The following is a 16365-nucleotide window of genomic DNA, read 5'->3' as shown; positions in this document are numbered from 1 at the left end:
TTCAAAACTCACATTTGCTCCTCTTATTGATAAAATTAATTCACAAATTTCTAATTGGAAAAGTCATTTCCTCAACACCCCTGGGAAAGATATGCTCATAAAATCTATTCTCTCTTCTATTCCTAACTATGTTATGCAAACCATGTTTTTACCTGCTAATTTTCTTGATGATTTGAAATCTTACTCCCATAAGTTCCTTTAGGATTCTACCAATGGTACTAAAAAGCCTCATCTTTTATCTTGGGATTGTATCACTTGGATTAAAGATCAATCAGGTCTTAGCTTTAAAAAGCTTCAAAGCCAAAATTTAGCCTATATCATAAAGCTCTACTGAGGAATTATAATAAAGTCTAATTGTCTTTGGGTTTGTATCTTGCATGACAAATACAAATGCAACAACCCAACTATCCCTATGGCTCAAAACCATCTCTTGTTCTTACATATAGACTAGTATATGTAAAGTCTTAGACCAATTCATATCTCATGTAGGCTGGAAGGTAAGAAAGGGGGACCAAATATCTTTCTGGTACGATAAATAATGTCCCCTTCCTGAACCCCTCGTTAAATATGCATCTCCTAAAGCAAACTCGATTCTCTATGCTAAAGTCTCTGATTTCTGTTTTACTTCAGGAAGATGTAACGTTGATCAATTACGCAAATATCTCTACCAGGATGTCATTAATCACATCATTGTTGTTCAGTCCTAACATCAATACCGACAATGATACTATTTGTTGGAGACCTTCTAATGATGGTAACTTCACCATCAAATCTACTTATAAGGCTATTAATAATCATTATGACATCCCTAAATCTAAGATTTGGTTGAAAATCTGGAAATGGCCAACATATGAGAAGTTCAAGACCTTTCTTTAGAAGGTAGCTTGGGATTGTCTTCAATGTAAGTTCACCTACTCTAATAATGGCAATACCTTTAGGCCATGCTCCTTGGGTTGTAACTCCTTAGACTCAATCGCTAACATCATGAGAGATTGCAAAAATTCTAGCAAGGTTTGGATAAATTAGTTAAATAATCTAAACTTAACACTTTCTTTTCTCTTCCTTTTTAGGACTAGATACTTTAGAATGCTGACTATGATGCGAGCAATGCTTGTTCGAGAAAGATCCCTTGGCAGAAATTGTTTGCCCACGTATGTTGAAATATCTAGAAAGATAGACGTAAATACATCTATTCCACCTAAGATAATCCTGAGAGAGACATTGCATTTACCAACATTTAAGATATACTTAATGATCAATGTCTTCAATCAAAAATTAATTTTCTGAATCAATAGGGTGATAAATCAAACAATAAATTGTTATGCCCTAAAGATGGATGGGTTAGACTCAATATAAATGGTTCTATTAATACTCAAGGTGCTACTTCTTGCGGTGGACTCATACGTGATGAGCATGGCAATTGGATCAAAGGCTTCTCCAAGTATCTTGGCTATCACCTGTGTATGGGAGCCAAACTTTTAAGCATCTTGGAAGGACTAAGCATTTGTTGGGATGAAAAAATTGACAGAGTTTATATCTACTCTAACTCTATAGATGCCCTCACATTAATACGCAATGATTTTTCTATAAATCACCCTCTAATTGCTACTATCAACAAAATTAAAGATCTTGTCATGAAAAATTGGACAATCACCTTTGATCACGTCTACAGAGAGGCAAACAAATGCGTAAATTAGCTGGTACGTCAAGCTTATATCGACAATTTTAATGTTCATATTTTTGACACTCCACCACTTGGACGTAGAAATGTTTTATACACAGACATGACATAACATATCGTCTACATGGTGCATCCGTGGCCTTTTATTAAAAAACAGAGGAACTTAAGTTCGGGGACCTTAAGAGGTTTTAGCACCATCTTTACAAGGAGGAGAGATTCAAACTTATTAAAAAGTCTATTAATGTATTGAGGCAATCAAAAGTCCAATTTAATCTTGATGATATAGTTGAAAATCTTAAGAGATTCATAGAGACTAGATATAGACTCAAGTAGTAAGAATCAAATCAGGATAAACCATTTGTGTAAAGCTCTTTTCTTTTATCTCCTATATTTTGGTGATTTCATTCCCACACTTCTTTTGTTATTTTTGCAAATTTACTCTAATTTTTAATTAACCCAATCCACCCCCTCTTAGGGTTATTTTCAAGTAAAAATGTAGAATGACAAGAAGAAAAAATATATTTGAAATTATGCACGCTAAAATTTGATAATAAATATATGTAGGTTATATTTTGTAGAACGTTAAATCCCCAAAAAAATCGGTAGGGACCTCAACATGATTAAACATTTTAAGGTCCCAATCTAGAATTCATATTTTATGGGAATGTTTCTGTCATTCTTCCTTTTTCTTTATATTTCTTCAATTCATAATTATCATGTATTTTTTAAGTAAATCATGTTCCAATAAATTATTTAATAACATTTAAAATTATATTTTTTTTCCATGTTTGTTTTTATTCAATAGATATTTCAGTTAAAAATTAAAAAATTTATTAATTACAAGACATCTATGTTAAAAAAAACTAAATAGATCTTTAATTTTTTTTAAATCTAATTTGTTGAAATTTATTTTTTATTTTGATATAAAGATCTAAGTTTATATCAAATATATGTTAATTTAATTTTTTTTAATCTAAAGATCTATTTTGATCTTTGGTTGAAATTTCTTGACCCTTTATTCAAATAGAAAAATTTTTTATTAAAAAAAGAGGTTAGCATCCAATTTTATTCCTATACTTATTTTTTAGAAACGTTGAGCACCTTATACTCTTAAGTAGAGCAATTTTATTTGTAAATTACTTTTTTGAGGAGCAAAAAACTATTCTATTAGTTAAATGTTAAGTTTTCCTTTTTTTTTTTTGGCTGATGTGGCACGTGCATAAAACCCATACACAATGACATATAAGACTTTAACCTCATCATTTGGTATTAATTTGCTCATAAACTCTTTTTTTAGAAGTGCTGAGCATCCTAAAGTTTTTTCTAGGAGTGCTGGCCACTCTAAAATCTTGTTGAAATAAAATTTAATAAATATTATTAAAATATTAAGTATTTTATTTAAAACATTACACCATCAAATTTAATATTTTAATATGTTTTATATTTTGTAATTTTGCACTAGAACCGAAGATAATGAACTTATAAATAAGCAAAAAAAATTTCTGCTCATCTCTCCATTTTTCTCTTGTTAAGTAACAATTTTTGTAGCACATTAATGGAATAAGCAATATTTTTTAAATTAACATTTTTGTTCGCATATTGTTGGTCATGATTTATCAGGTTTATGATTTTACTCCTAACACTAAAATGTACAGATAGTATTAAATTTGAATAGCGTAATATTTTAGAGGAAAATTGTTAGTTGATAAAAAAAATTATAGAAAATGACCTAAAAATTTAAAGAATTTAACCAATATTAAAAATATAAATAAGTTCTGATATGTAAAAAAGATGTAACAATTTGGGTACTATCTCAGGGAGAAGGTCAAAAATCGATATATAAAAGATAAAAAGTCATCTATAGATTTATAAAATGTTGATTTGAATTGTTAATATTTAAAAAGTAATTTATAAATTTTGAATGAATATTTATAAATAATAATATTTAAATTATTAAATATGAAAATATTTAATACTCTGGCAATATTCATTAAATTTTATTTTAAGGGGGAATGGCACTAAGGGCTTTAAAAACAAACTTTATTACAATTTGGGCCTAAATGAATCTTATATTGCCCTGCAGGCCTTGAGGCCCTTATTGCCAATTTTCTTGAGACCAAAAATATGATTTTTTTCCTTTGTTTGATTTGAATTCAGAAAACCTACATGAAAAACTTGAAGCAATGAATTCTATTTCTTCTTTCTCATTTCTTCAGTCGTCGCTTTGTCATTGTTGACTATCATCGACGTGGACGAGTGTAGAAGTCTTGGCTGTTAATACTTCAACCATAGATCATGATTTTTCATCTCTTTCCTTGCATTGAGTTGTTGTTGATTGCTGTTGATCGCTGTTGATTGCGGTGACCCTTGGAACTTAGCCCCTTGCTACTGTTGGAGGAGGACTATGCTAGTTGGGATCTTCCTCTCCATTCATTCTTCTTCTTTATTCCTCCCCTATTGTGCATTCTCGTAAGTTCTCTCCCTCATTTTCCCTTACTTCACATATCACTAGAAAAGAATGCTAACACTTAGTTTTCCTTTTTTCAACTTATGCTTTGTGCTAACAGACAATAAATCTTTGCTTTGTATTAGCCTATAGTAGTTTGCATCATTTTGCATCATTCTAGTTTTTGAAAGTTGACATGCTTTATCGATAAGATTGTATTCTTTAGTTTTAGTCAAACAGCACATCCAGATGTGTTTTATCTATGCACAATGAACGTGAAACCACACAGCTTTGCAAGCTTTAATTCGGAGGTGGTTTTGGCTAAGGAAAGATATTTTAGATGCTCTTGTTTAAAAATCTTGCAAGCCTTGTTTATTGTCCATATCATTTTTTTTTCATGCCTGTTGTGACAATTTAGCTAAACATAATATTGTTATAGACTTTGTGCATTTGTCATGAAAAAATAGGACTATTTAGCACTTAGTCATAAAGCTTTAATGTGCTCCTTGTTTTGAACCTGAAACCTAAAACTTGTGATAGTTCAAAACTATATGACTTTCAATTGAGAATATATGAACCTTATGTTGTGCATAGTGATATTGTATTGTATATTATTTGTCTAAGTTGAGCTTTTTGTTAAGCCTAACCTAATGATAAACTAGAATCGCATGGACTTTCAATTAAGAATGTATAAACCTTGTATTGTGAATTGTAGATACCATGTTATACATTGTTTAAATTGAGCATTTTGTTAAACTTAGCTTACTGATAAACTGGAATCATATGGACTTTCAGTTGAGAGTATATGAATCTTGTGTTATGCACAATGAATTTTGTGCGATACATTGTTTTCCTAACTTGAACATTTTGTTAATTCCAGCCTACTGATAAACTAGAAATATATGAATTTTTAGTTGAGAATATATGAACCTTGTATTGTGCATAGTAGACATTGTGTTATAGATTGTTTGTTTACTTGTGCATTTTGTTAAGCTTAACCTACTGATGATAAAGTAGAATTATATGGACTTTTAATTGAGAATATATGAACCTTGTATTGTGTATAGTGGATATTGCATTATACATTGTTTGCCTATTTGTGTATTTTGTTAAGCTTAGCCTACTACTGGTAAAGTAGAATTGTATGAACTTTTAGTTGAAAATATATGAACCTTGTATTATGCATAGTGGATATTGTATTATATATATTGTTTGCCTATTTGTGTATTTTATTAAACTTAGCCTACTGATAAAGTAGAATCGTATGGACTTTTAATTGAGAATATATGAACCTTATGTTGTACATAGTGGATATTGTGTTATGCATTGTTTGCTTATTTGTGCATTTTGTTGAGCCTAGCCTATTGATAAAATAAAATCATATAAACTTTTAGTTGAGAATAAATGAACCTTATATTGTGTATAATAGATATTGTGTTATGCATTATTTGTCTATTTCTTCATTTTGTTAAGTCTAGTCTACTGATAAAGTAAAATCGTATGGATTTTTAGTTGAGAATATATGAATCTTATGTTGTGTATAGTGGATATTGTGTTGTGTATTATTTGCTTACTTCTGCATTTTATTAAACCTAGTCTACTGATAAAGTAGAATCGTATGGACTTTTAGTTGATAATAAATGAACCTTATATTGTGCATAGTGGATATTGTATTATGTATTATTTTCCTAACTTTAGTATTTTGTTAAGCCTAGCATAATGATAAATTGAAACCACATGGACTTTCGGTAAGAATATATCACAAACTTTTTTTTTTTGCAACCGTCTTTAACTAGCCGTACTCCCGGGAGGCCACGAATAAGGAGGATAGAATCTTCCAAGATAAGAAGATTTATTATTTTTCAAGATGTGGGGAGGCTAAACACAGTCGTAAGACATGCAAGAATCCTAACTTAGCATGAGAAGTAGTTACATTGTACTTCTTTAGTATACATAGGCAACCATAATTATGTATATGAAAGCATTCCCAAGTAATATTTTTGGGTAATTAGGAATCACATATATTTTTTATTTGTATATAGAGAAGCAACTATTAAATATTTTAGATATAGTGACTAACTTTTTGTATATATCAGACTTGAAATATTATGTTAAATTTCATGTGGTATTTATTTTAGTACCTAGACTAATACCAACATAAAATTATTCATATCTAGTGTAATTGTCCTTCTTAATATTGAAAATGCATGGACTTTTTATTGAGTATGTGTGAACATTATCTTGTACATAGTGGATGTTGTGTTGTGCATGGTCTGCCTAACATCATTTTATTATAACCTAGGCTAGTGAAATACTGAAAATGCATGGATTTTTTGTTGAACATGCATAGACATCGTCTTGTGTATAGTGGATGTTGTGTCGTGCATGATCTGCTTAGCCATTTTTGTTAAAGCCAAGGCTAGTGAAATACTTAAAATGCATGGATTTTTTGTTGAGCATGCGTGGATATCGTCTTGTGGATAGTGAATATTGTGTTGTACATGGTCTATTTCGTTATTTTGAAGGTTCACACAGGTTTGAATTCAAATCAAATAAAGGGAAAATCGTACTTTTGGCCTCAAGAAAATTGGCAATAAAAGCCCCAAAGCCTGCAGAGCAAAATTAGATTCATTTAGGCCCAAATTATAATAAAGTCTATCTTTAAGGCCTTTAATGCCATTCCCCCTTATTTTAATAAGACTTTAAGGTATCCAGTTGTCACGGGCTTAGAGTCTGCGCAGCACACGGCGCCCGTGCAGCATCCCGAGGACCCCATAATCCTCGAAACAAGCCTTATCACATACGAATCCTACTGGTTTCGCCCTGCCATAAGCTCATCAGGGAGGCGGCACTAGCCCCCAACCAGTTGTGCACTTAGCTCGAAGACTAAGGCAGAACGCACCCAATGCCAATGTCGCCCCCTTTACCCATATTGTGCGAGGCTAACCAGCGGATCGTTCATCACATTGGTCTTTACACAGTTACGAAGATATCATTCGTGACATTCTCCCACACCCAATCTAGCACGCCCTTGTGCTAGGGGAGAAAGACTCCGCCCAAGGATATCCTGTACAGTACTGCTACACACACATCAGCTCACCGCTAAATGGCCACCTGAGTTCAGCACTCTTCGGACCCACTCGCACCCGCGAGCCAACAGGAGTAAGTCGACCACGGCCAACCTTCCCGCCCGAGTCCCTATTTTTGGACCCACTTGCACCTCACAGGCCTACTGGAGCGGTGTTGAGATCAACTAGTCCCAACGTGGGACTCCACAGGCACACGACAGTAAAGTACGTCCTGCTTTGATACCACTCTATCACGGGTTTAAAGTCTGGCGCAACACACGGCACTAGTGCGGCGTCCTGAGGACCCCATAATCCTCGAAACAAGCCTTACCACATACGAATTCTACTGGTTTCGCCCTGCCATGGGCTCATCAGGGAGGCGGCACTAGCCCCCGACCAGTTGTGCACTTAGCTCGAATACTAAGGCAGAATGCACCAATGCCAATGTCACCCCCTTTACCCATATTGTGCGAGGCTAACCAGTGGGATCGTTTATTACATTGGTCTTACACGATCACGAAGATATCATTCATGACACAGTGCTTTTATAGAAAGACCTTAATATGCTCAACGCTCTTGAAAAAATAATTTAATGATAAACTAACATCAAAAGACATTGTCAAAGTTTTACTTGTTACTGTATGTCGGCCTAATGAACATTCATGTTAGTAGAAAACAAAAAATTTAACAACCTGCCAATAGAAGGGTGTTTTTAGACCTCAAAAAAATATTTTAAGAAAAAAATTATCCCACTTAAAGGTATAAAATGCTTAGCATTCTTGAAAAATAAATATAAGAGCAAAATTAAATTTCAACCCTAAAAAAATAATCAGAGATTGGTTCCATTCTAACACATAATGTGGAAAATAAGCTTTATAGTTTATTGTTTACAACTATTAAGTAATTCGAAATTTATATCAATTTGGATCATTTTTTGTTTCAAGCATATAAAATTTTAAAAAATTAAATTAAATTTTTAAAAAAGCTCATATTTTATTTAGGAATTTAATAAGTTTTTACCTAAAAAGAATAAAACATAAAATAATTTTATGAAAGGTTAGTTAAAACTTGAAACAATATGAGAGCCCACTAATCAAAACAATATTGTTCGTTCTTAATGCATGATAACCCACATCTAACAGATAAAACCAGAAAATTAATATTATTTAGAAGAATAAATGAATAATAAATAATAATACGAATTTTTTATTTAAAAGAAATTAAAATTAAAATTCTCAACTTATAATATAATACTATAAATTTAAAATAAATTTTATAAAATTTGAATTAAAAAAAAATTCCCTGGGTGTGTTCCCTACTTCCCTTCCCCTGAATTGATGCATACTCACGCCGCAAGGGAGAGCGACGGAAGCAGACCACTATTGTTGGTCATCTTCTAAACTCTCTCTCTCTCTCTCTCTCTCTCATATTCCTCTTTTGCATCTCTAAATACAGTAGTGAGTGTTTGGGTTTTTATTTTCTTCATTGGTCCGTCATTCTCATTGATGGTAAGGCTTTCGTTGCAAATCCTTGTCCTCCTCGAATGGTTGCTGATTCCCTTCTTCCGACCATATCAATTTGGGATTTTTATTCAATTTATGGTTAATGGATTGCTACTGATTTCGATTTGGCAGCAAATTCGTCGTCATAGGTGTCTTGCATTCGCTCCCAGCACACCTCCATCCCCTTTCAGTGTCTAAATTCTGAATAGAGCAGAGTAATAAGGTGTCCCATGTTTGCTATACCATTTTTGCCGCCATCTCGATGAAATTTAGGAGTTTGAATAGAAGACCTTGGACGAAATCCAGAGATGCGAGAAGAAATACAGGAACTGACTATATATGTGGGCGTAAGAGCGACTCCATTTATGGCGTGGGGAAGCGGACGACCCTCTTTTTCTTCACATCCCAATCTTCGAGTGTTTCAGTTTCCAAGATAGCCATTGCCATTACCATGGTCTTGTTCAGAGAAGATCTGACCCGAGGCCTTTGGAGGATAAAGAGTTCATCAGAAGAGCCGAAGCTTGGTTTGTTAAGATTGTGTGTACTGTTTTTGTCCGTTCAAACTCATTGGATAGGTTTTTGGGCTACTTTGGTAACTTCTTGACTCCTTCACTCGCTTTTGAGGTTATTAAGAGGCTAAAGAATCCAAAGTTGGGTTTGAGATTCTTTGCGTTAAGTAGGGAAAGATTGAATATTACTCATTCCCGCTTGACCTATAACTTGCTTTTGAGTTCTCTCTGTCGAGATGGTCTCTACGATTCTATAAAAATGGTGTATGACTGTATGAAGTTGGAAGGACACTTACCTGAGAGTTGGCTATTAGGGTCTTTGGTGTCCTCTTACGCACTAGCAGACAGGTTTAATGTTTCGAAGGAATTGCTTGATGATTTTAAGTCCAGTAAGTTTGAAATAAGTGCTGTTGTTTATAATGATTTGTTCAACGTCTTGGTAAAACAGAAAAAAGTAGACGATGCCATCATCTTATTTAGGGAGCATGTGGGATCACATTTTCGTCCAGAAACATGCACCTTCAATATTTTAATGCGAGGTCTGTGCACAGCAGGAGAAACTGATGAAGCCATAAAGTTGCTCAATGACATGAGCAATTGTGGTTGTTCCCCTGATATAGTTACATTTAACACTCTTATACATGGTTTTTGTAGAATTAATGAGGTCGGTAGAGCAAAGAGTCTACTAAAACAAGTTTATTTAAAAGGTCAGTTTGCCCCTGATGTTGTTAGTTACACAACAATAATATCTGGTTATAGCAAGTTGACTAAGATGGAAGAGGCTGCTAGCCTTTATGATGAAATGATTAGATCTGGAGTTAAACCTAATGAAGTCACTTTTAATGCTCTTATTGATGGCTTTGGCAAGGCTGGTGACATGAAATCTGCACTATCCATGCATGAAATGATGCTCTTTCATGGCTTTGCTCCTGATGTTGTCACTTATACTTCCCTGATTGATGGATACTGTCGAATTGGACAGGTGAAACATGGCTTAGACTTATGGCATGAAATGAATGCCAAAAATATCCTCCCAAATTTGTACACTTTCTCTGTTCTTATCAGTGCTTTGTGCAAGAACAACAGATTGCATGAAGCTCGTGAATTTTTAAGATTATTGAAGCAGAGGGATGTTGTTCCAAAACCATTCATTTATAATCCTGTCATTGATGGATATTGCAAATCTGGGAATGTTGATGAAGCTAATGCAATTGTAGCAGAAATGGAGCAGAAAAGGTGCAAACATGATAAGGCGACGTTTACTATTCTCATTATTGGGCATTGTATGAAAGGAAGAATGCTTGAAGCAATTGATATCTTTCATAAGATGTTGGCAGTTGGTTGTGCTCCTGATGATATCACTGTAAATTCTTTGAGATCCTGTCTTTTGAAGGCTGGAATGCCTGGGGAGGCTGCCCACATTAAGCAAACTCTTGTTGAGAACCAGACATCTAAATCATTGAAAATGTCTTACCATCCACTGACAAATGCAGATATGCCAATTGTAAGAGGTCTTTAACTATGCCTTTTATAAACATGAAAAGTCCAAGTTCCATTTCAAGCTCACATGGAAGACATATTCAAATAATTGTTCTTTGTTTTCTTATGCTTATTCTCTGATTTTTCACACGAAAATTATCCCTTTGAATCCTTCATATTTGAAGCTCCGTTCCTCAAACTTCATTATCTTCTTATTTTGGCAATATTGTGCTTTTACAAGTAATGGAGACTATCAAATATCAAGTAAGACACTGAGTCACAGAGGAAAAAAGAATGAACAGATGAACTCCTATGTAGTTAGAAACCATGCCATTTCCGCATACAACATGTCGCAATACCATATATCTCTTCAGCCATTTAAATATGACAATCACAATCCATGTTGCTTTATTCTTGTGCATTTAGAATCTATATGCACTTTCATGTACCAAAGCTTGAAATAGCATATCTATATCGCAGAAGAAAAGGTTTCATGTATTGATCCTCCCACTGTTACACTTGCATGTCTATTAACCATTTTAATCCTTGACAATATGCATATTACTTTTAGCAACCACAACGCATGTTTGTGAGCAAGTACAATTCTGATGTCAATGAAACTTTGTTCAGTGCTTTTACAGTGTTTTTATTAATTGTTATTTTAACTGTCATCCATTGTCAATAGCCACACACAAATGGAAGGGTGATTTTCAATTCTCTTTATAAGTAGTCGGCTAAAAATTCCAAATTTTAATGAGTTCAGAATTTGCATATAATATGGTATGCCAGTATTATAATTTCTTGTTTTCACAGGAGATTTTTGGTTTTAAAGGCTAATAGTAAACGATAAAATGGTTTTGATCTTGATTTTAGCTAATGCTTTTTATCCAAGATGATGGCAGATGCAAAGTTTATGCATGATGAAAAATTTTCCAGTGAAACCTAAAAATTGTCAATTTCTTTTCTGTATCTAGCGATTGTATTTCCCCTGCAGCTTGTTTGAGATCTCTGATGTTTTGATCTTTTGATTGGTAAGGCCCTTCATGGATCAAGGTTCCAATTGGATGAGTCATACAAGTTAGGAGATTTATAGCTGCATGGCTGCCGAGCAATTTGTTTCCATGATACGTCAAAAACTTTGATTTTTAGCACCCTTTTGACCTCAGATTTTATTGTTGCGCAGCTGGGATTCATTTCTTCCAAGTGAAGAAAAAGAAAGAATTGGATGAAAAGTAATCCAATTTGACTAATACCCTCGGGCATGTAATGAATCTACTCATTTTTACAAGGAACAATGCTACCTCTACATGATAATACCTCCTACTGCCAGTTGACCGAACAAAGTTTAAAGGAAACAGCATAGCACGTAGCAAGTAAACCTCTTAACTCTATAATTCGATTAAATATAAAAGTTGAAGGACACTGAACTATTCACATGCCTTGAATAGTTTGATTTCCTCTTGAGCTCTGCTTTGTTGTTTTTTTGTCCTTCTCTTTATATGTAAATTGGAGTCTCAAAATTCAGATTTTATCTTATCTCAGATCACATCCAGAGTTGCTGCAACGGGTGTAAGAAGAAGCATTCAATTGAAAAGGAAACAAATCAAGAGGGAGATATATGAGAAATGAAAGAAAGAAACAGCACCATCGAGATTAGAGAGAACAGGAGGCATCACAATGGCCTATGAACACAAGGAACCTCTATTGTTCTTCTATCAAGTAGATCCATGGGATTGTATAGGTATATCCTTTTTTTTTTTTTTTTTCTTCCATTCTTGAATTATTTGAGCTGATTGGGTTTGTGTCCATCTGAGTTTCATTCTTGAGCTCATCTTTGTCACTCTGGCGAGCTGATTCCAATACAAATTAGACTGCTATGACATTCAGGCTCTTTTTGCTGACATTTGTTACCCTTCAATGATGTCTTTGCTTGATCTCTTGCCTGGAACCTTTCAGAGTCTTGGGTATTTGGGGATGATTCTTGTCCTGTAATTTAGTATTGTTTTTAAGTAATACCCATGTGATGATCATACTAAAATGATTCGAAGGTTATCTGAAAAAAGTTCCAAAATTTTCTTCCATATTGAAGTTCTGGTGTTTGTACTTGAAAATAATATAATCCAGGACAAGAAAATTTAATGGTACTACTATGATTAATCTATAAGTCACTAGACATGGTCACATGGTACTATAGAATTTTCTTATAGTGAAAAGGCAAAAGTGGCTTGTGAGCATTATTGTTCTAGGACAGTGTTCTGTTATCCTTTACATAATGCTTATGGAGCTGGTGATATGTGGTCATTTTCTAAATGTTGGTTTGACTTGCTTCAATAGATTTTTGTGAAGATAAACTTTGGCTTGATAGCATGGGATGCAAGAAACTTAGGCTTTAGAAGCCGTTTGGTAGCCTGAAAATCTACCTAAGGAAAAGGAAGATGGGCTATTTTCCTTCACAATGTCAGTTTGGTAGCCTGAACAAGACTTCCATGAAAAGCATATTTTCCATCACATGAGGGAACCGCTCATCCTTTAGGTAGGCTAGGGAACGCATCTTCCTGTGAAGGAAAATTTGAGAAAGGACCAAAATGGCTGCCTTCTTCATCTTCTTCATTCTGCATACCCCTTGCCTTTTTCATCTTCTTTAGTTTGCCAGATGCTTTCCTTCATTTCATCTTGCTGGTCCGTCGTCCTATTCCTCCTTCATCAGTAACGGCATTGCTCGTTGTCCAATAGATCTACCTAAAGCTAGCGATGGTGTCGTCCTATCTTCCTGCCCCAATGATGGCAGTCATCTCTCCAGCCTCAACCTTCATCATCTGCTTCTCTTCTTCCCAGGCGACAATGGAATGGGTTGATGAGTGCCCGTCAAAGCTTCATCTGGCTTTTTTTTGTTTTTTTGTTTTTTCATTTTTCATTTGTTCATTTGTTTTGAAATGTGGATCTGAACTTTCTTTTGTTGGGAATGTTAATTGTGGCTGTGGATCTGAATTTTTTTTTTTTTAATTTGTGAAGTGTTTATCAGCGACGAGGGAGGGGGCTTTTTTTCCCCATTATGTGAGGGGTGTTTTGGGTATTTTATATTTTATATTTATTTTTCTTTAATTCATCATTTCCCTTTTCTTTCCTTTGCATGCCAAGCAAGCATGCGGCTAGAAATTGTCCCTTCCCTTGCTGTCCCTTTTCTTCCCTTGCTTTCCATCAAAGTACATTCCGTCTACCAAAAGGGCCTTTAAGTAATGTTTGGTACACGGAAAAGTGTTTTCTAGAAAAGAAATAAAAAATGTACATAGAAAGAAAATGGGAAAAGTGCATTTCCCATTTCTTTTTTCTTTTTTTTTTTTTGAAAAAGACTTTTCTGCCTATCAAACACTGCATTATTGTTGTTCATTTTCTTTTCATTGCTGAAATTATGACAAGAATTGGATATTTAAGTTTCAAACTTTGCCATACCTTTTTCAACCTTTGGTCATTGAATTCAGGGGGGGGGGGGAAATCATAACAAGATAATTTGTTCCTATAATTTCACAAGCTTACAATCTTTTTAGTTCTTTTTTATTGCTGATTGCTATCTGTCTTTTCTTTTTTGACCTGAGATTTCTATTTTTGTTCCTCTAATTTCACAAGCTTACAGTGTCTCTTATTTCTACATCTTAGAAGAAGAATTAGCATGATTATATATTGTTTTTCTTAGGCAGGCATTCCGTTTCTTCTTTGTCGAGGTGTTATCACCTTTTACATGATATGCCCATGTATTTTCTAATATATATACAGACAAGTCTTTGAAGTTTAGTTTGTAATCTTCAAATTGTTGTTGACACAATTTGGACTCTACGAGAAGTGGGTATGTGCAGATAAATGATGCACTTGTAAACATTAATAACAATTCGAATCTTAATCGTATGTGCTGTTGTTTCATGTTTTTCAGGGATGCGTACAAGTTTTGAGCTTCTGTTATGTCACTGAATTCCAATGCAACTTTGAACAATCCTAAGTAATGTTGGTGATAAGATCCTCACACAAAGCTTATCTCTTTGAAAGTCTTGCGCAAATAGTTGGAGAGGTCAATTAAATATTAGTGAAAATATCAAAGAAGGATTGCAATGCAGAGATTCCAATGCTGGAATTTAGTTATAGATAAATGTTGAAAGGATTCCAGTGCTGTTCTGCATTATTCTAATATTTTCAATCCAAATTTCTTATATTGACAAAAGTTAATGTATATGAGACATTCAGGAGTAGATTAAAAAAAGGGGAAGAGGATATATTTATTTTAATTTTTGAAGTAGAAATTTGTTATCATCAAAGTGAAATGTCCAGAAAACTTCTTGATGCAACACAAGTAAGCTACATGATTGTTAAGAATTGCTATTCTTTTTCGTCTGTGTAAGATTTGTGTCATGGTGACATGGGTTATGTTGTTAATTGATGGCCTCTCTTTTGTAAGAAATGCATTGCACAGCATCCTGTCCTATCCAATCCATTTGACAATGTTAACTGTTTGTTTTGGATGATTGTTGTCACGTCGAAATTGTTACAACTTACAAGCTTTAAAATGGCATCATAATGATCAAATTGTATGTCCTTCATCCTCGACAATTTGACTGTACATTAAAATGGAGCAGCGATTGACCTGTAGCCAGTGAAGCGTTGACCTGCTATTGATTGGTGGTCAACTGATAACTAGTCGGTCAAACAAAAATTTTAATAATTTAATATTTACAAGTCAAATTTGTAAAGTGTTTAGGAGGGGGTAAATTGGGCTTAATAAAATGTTTTGGCAAATAAGACTTAATTAAAGAGTTTAAGATAAAGAATAATATCACCTTAGAATGTAGATGTTGAAGTAGAGAAAAGAGAAAATCGCAAGAATTTATTTTGATCAACCAAACCACTTGCTTGTGTCCAATCTCAAGTTTGTCTTTTGTGATTTTTCACTATAATTTTGAAGATTGGTTTGGGATCTTGGATGTCTCAATACTAGCCAAACTAACTATGTAAGTTTGGAACATTTTCTCTTATAAAGGTAATGTATCACCCACTCAAGTTAAAACATAACTCTAGAGCTTCGAGAATCAAAGTAAGATGAAGAAACTTGGAAGTTTAGGAGGAACTTCAAAGTTTAGACCAAAAGCCTCAAAATATTATTAGCATTGAAACTTTGAAGAATTAGACAAGTTATATCAGACAGAAGTGCAGGAGCTGCTGAAACTTCAAAGGTTTTAAGAAACTTGGAAGATTGTTAATGAAACACCAATAACATTAGAAACTTTGAAGAATCAAAACAAAAATATGGAAGATTGAAAAAAATGAAAGACTGAAACTTGCGTGTATGCAAAAAGATTCACATGTGAATGAGAACGAGGCAAAAACTGAAATACGCATGTGAGTTTTGATTGGAGCGTGAATTAATTTTGAATACCAAAAAGCAATCAAGAATTTGACAAAACGAAGAGAGGAATTTTAAGCTATCAAATTTACTTTCTTACCATATTTCTAAGTAAACTAAACCTGTTAAATGTAAAATTTTCTCTAATTTTGCCATAATCAAAACCAAGAAAATATATTTCTACAAAATTTTCATATTTACAAAGTTGATTTATTTACCCATTCAAATCATTTTCAGGGAGGGAAGGAGAGACAAACACAAAAAAAAAAAAAATTCTTAACTTGTATTAGAAAC

At 33.7% G+C, this 16365-nt stretch overlaps 1 protein-coding gene across 4 annotated transcripts; it reads left to right on the top strand.

Moving 5' to 3' along the window:
* The first annotated feature begins 8531 nt into the window (after positions 1-8531).
* LOC129313675 (pentatricopeptide repeat-containing protein At2g06000-like) lies at positions 8532-15187 on the top strand. 4 transcript variants are annotated; one of them, XM_054956972.1, is made up of 5 exons: positions 8532-8703; positions 8830-10717; positions 11869-12058; positions 12228-12426; positions 14611-15187. In XM_054956972.1, the coding sequence occupies exons 2-3, from the start codon at positions 9466-9468 to the stop codon at positions 11919-11921; spliced, it is 1305 nt and encodes a 434-aa protein (XP_054812947.1). In that variant the 5' UTR covers positions 8532-8703; positions 8830-9465; the 3' UTR covers positions 11922-12058; positions 12228-12426; positions 14611-15187. The 4 variants fall into 4 exon arrangements, with proteins under 4 accessions (XP_054812947.1, XP_054812949.1, XP_054812950.1 ...); XM_054956974.1 differs by having other exon boundaries at positions 8532-10710; positions 11722-12058; XM_054956975.1 differs by having other exon boundaries at positions 8532-10717; positions 11722-12058.
* Positions 15188-16365: the final 1178 nt, after the last annotated feature.

This window comes from Prosopis cineraria, unplaced genomic scaffold (genome assembly GCF_029017545.1).
Source record: "Prosopis cineraria cultivar Desert tree isolate PC_DT_omini unplaced genomic scaffold, ASM2901754v1 PC6, whole genome shotgun sequence".
NCBI classification, from domain to species: domain Eukaryota; kingdom Viridiplantae; phylum Streptophyta; class Magnoliopsida; order Fabales; family Fabaceae; genus Prosopis; species Prosopis cineraria.
The sequence above is the reverse complement of the archived record's forward strand: the minus strand, read 5'-3'. Positions and strand labels throughout refer to the sequence as shown.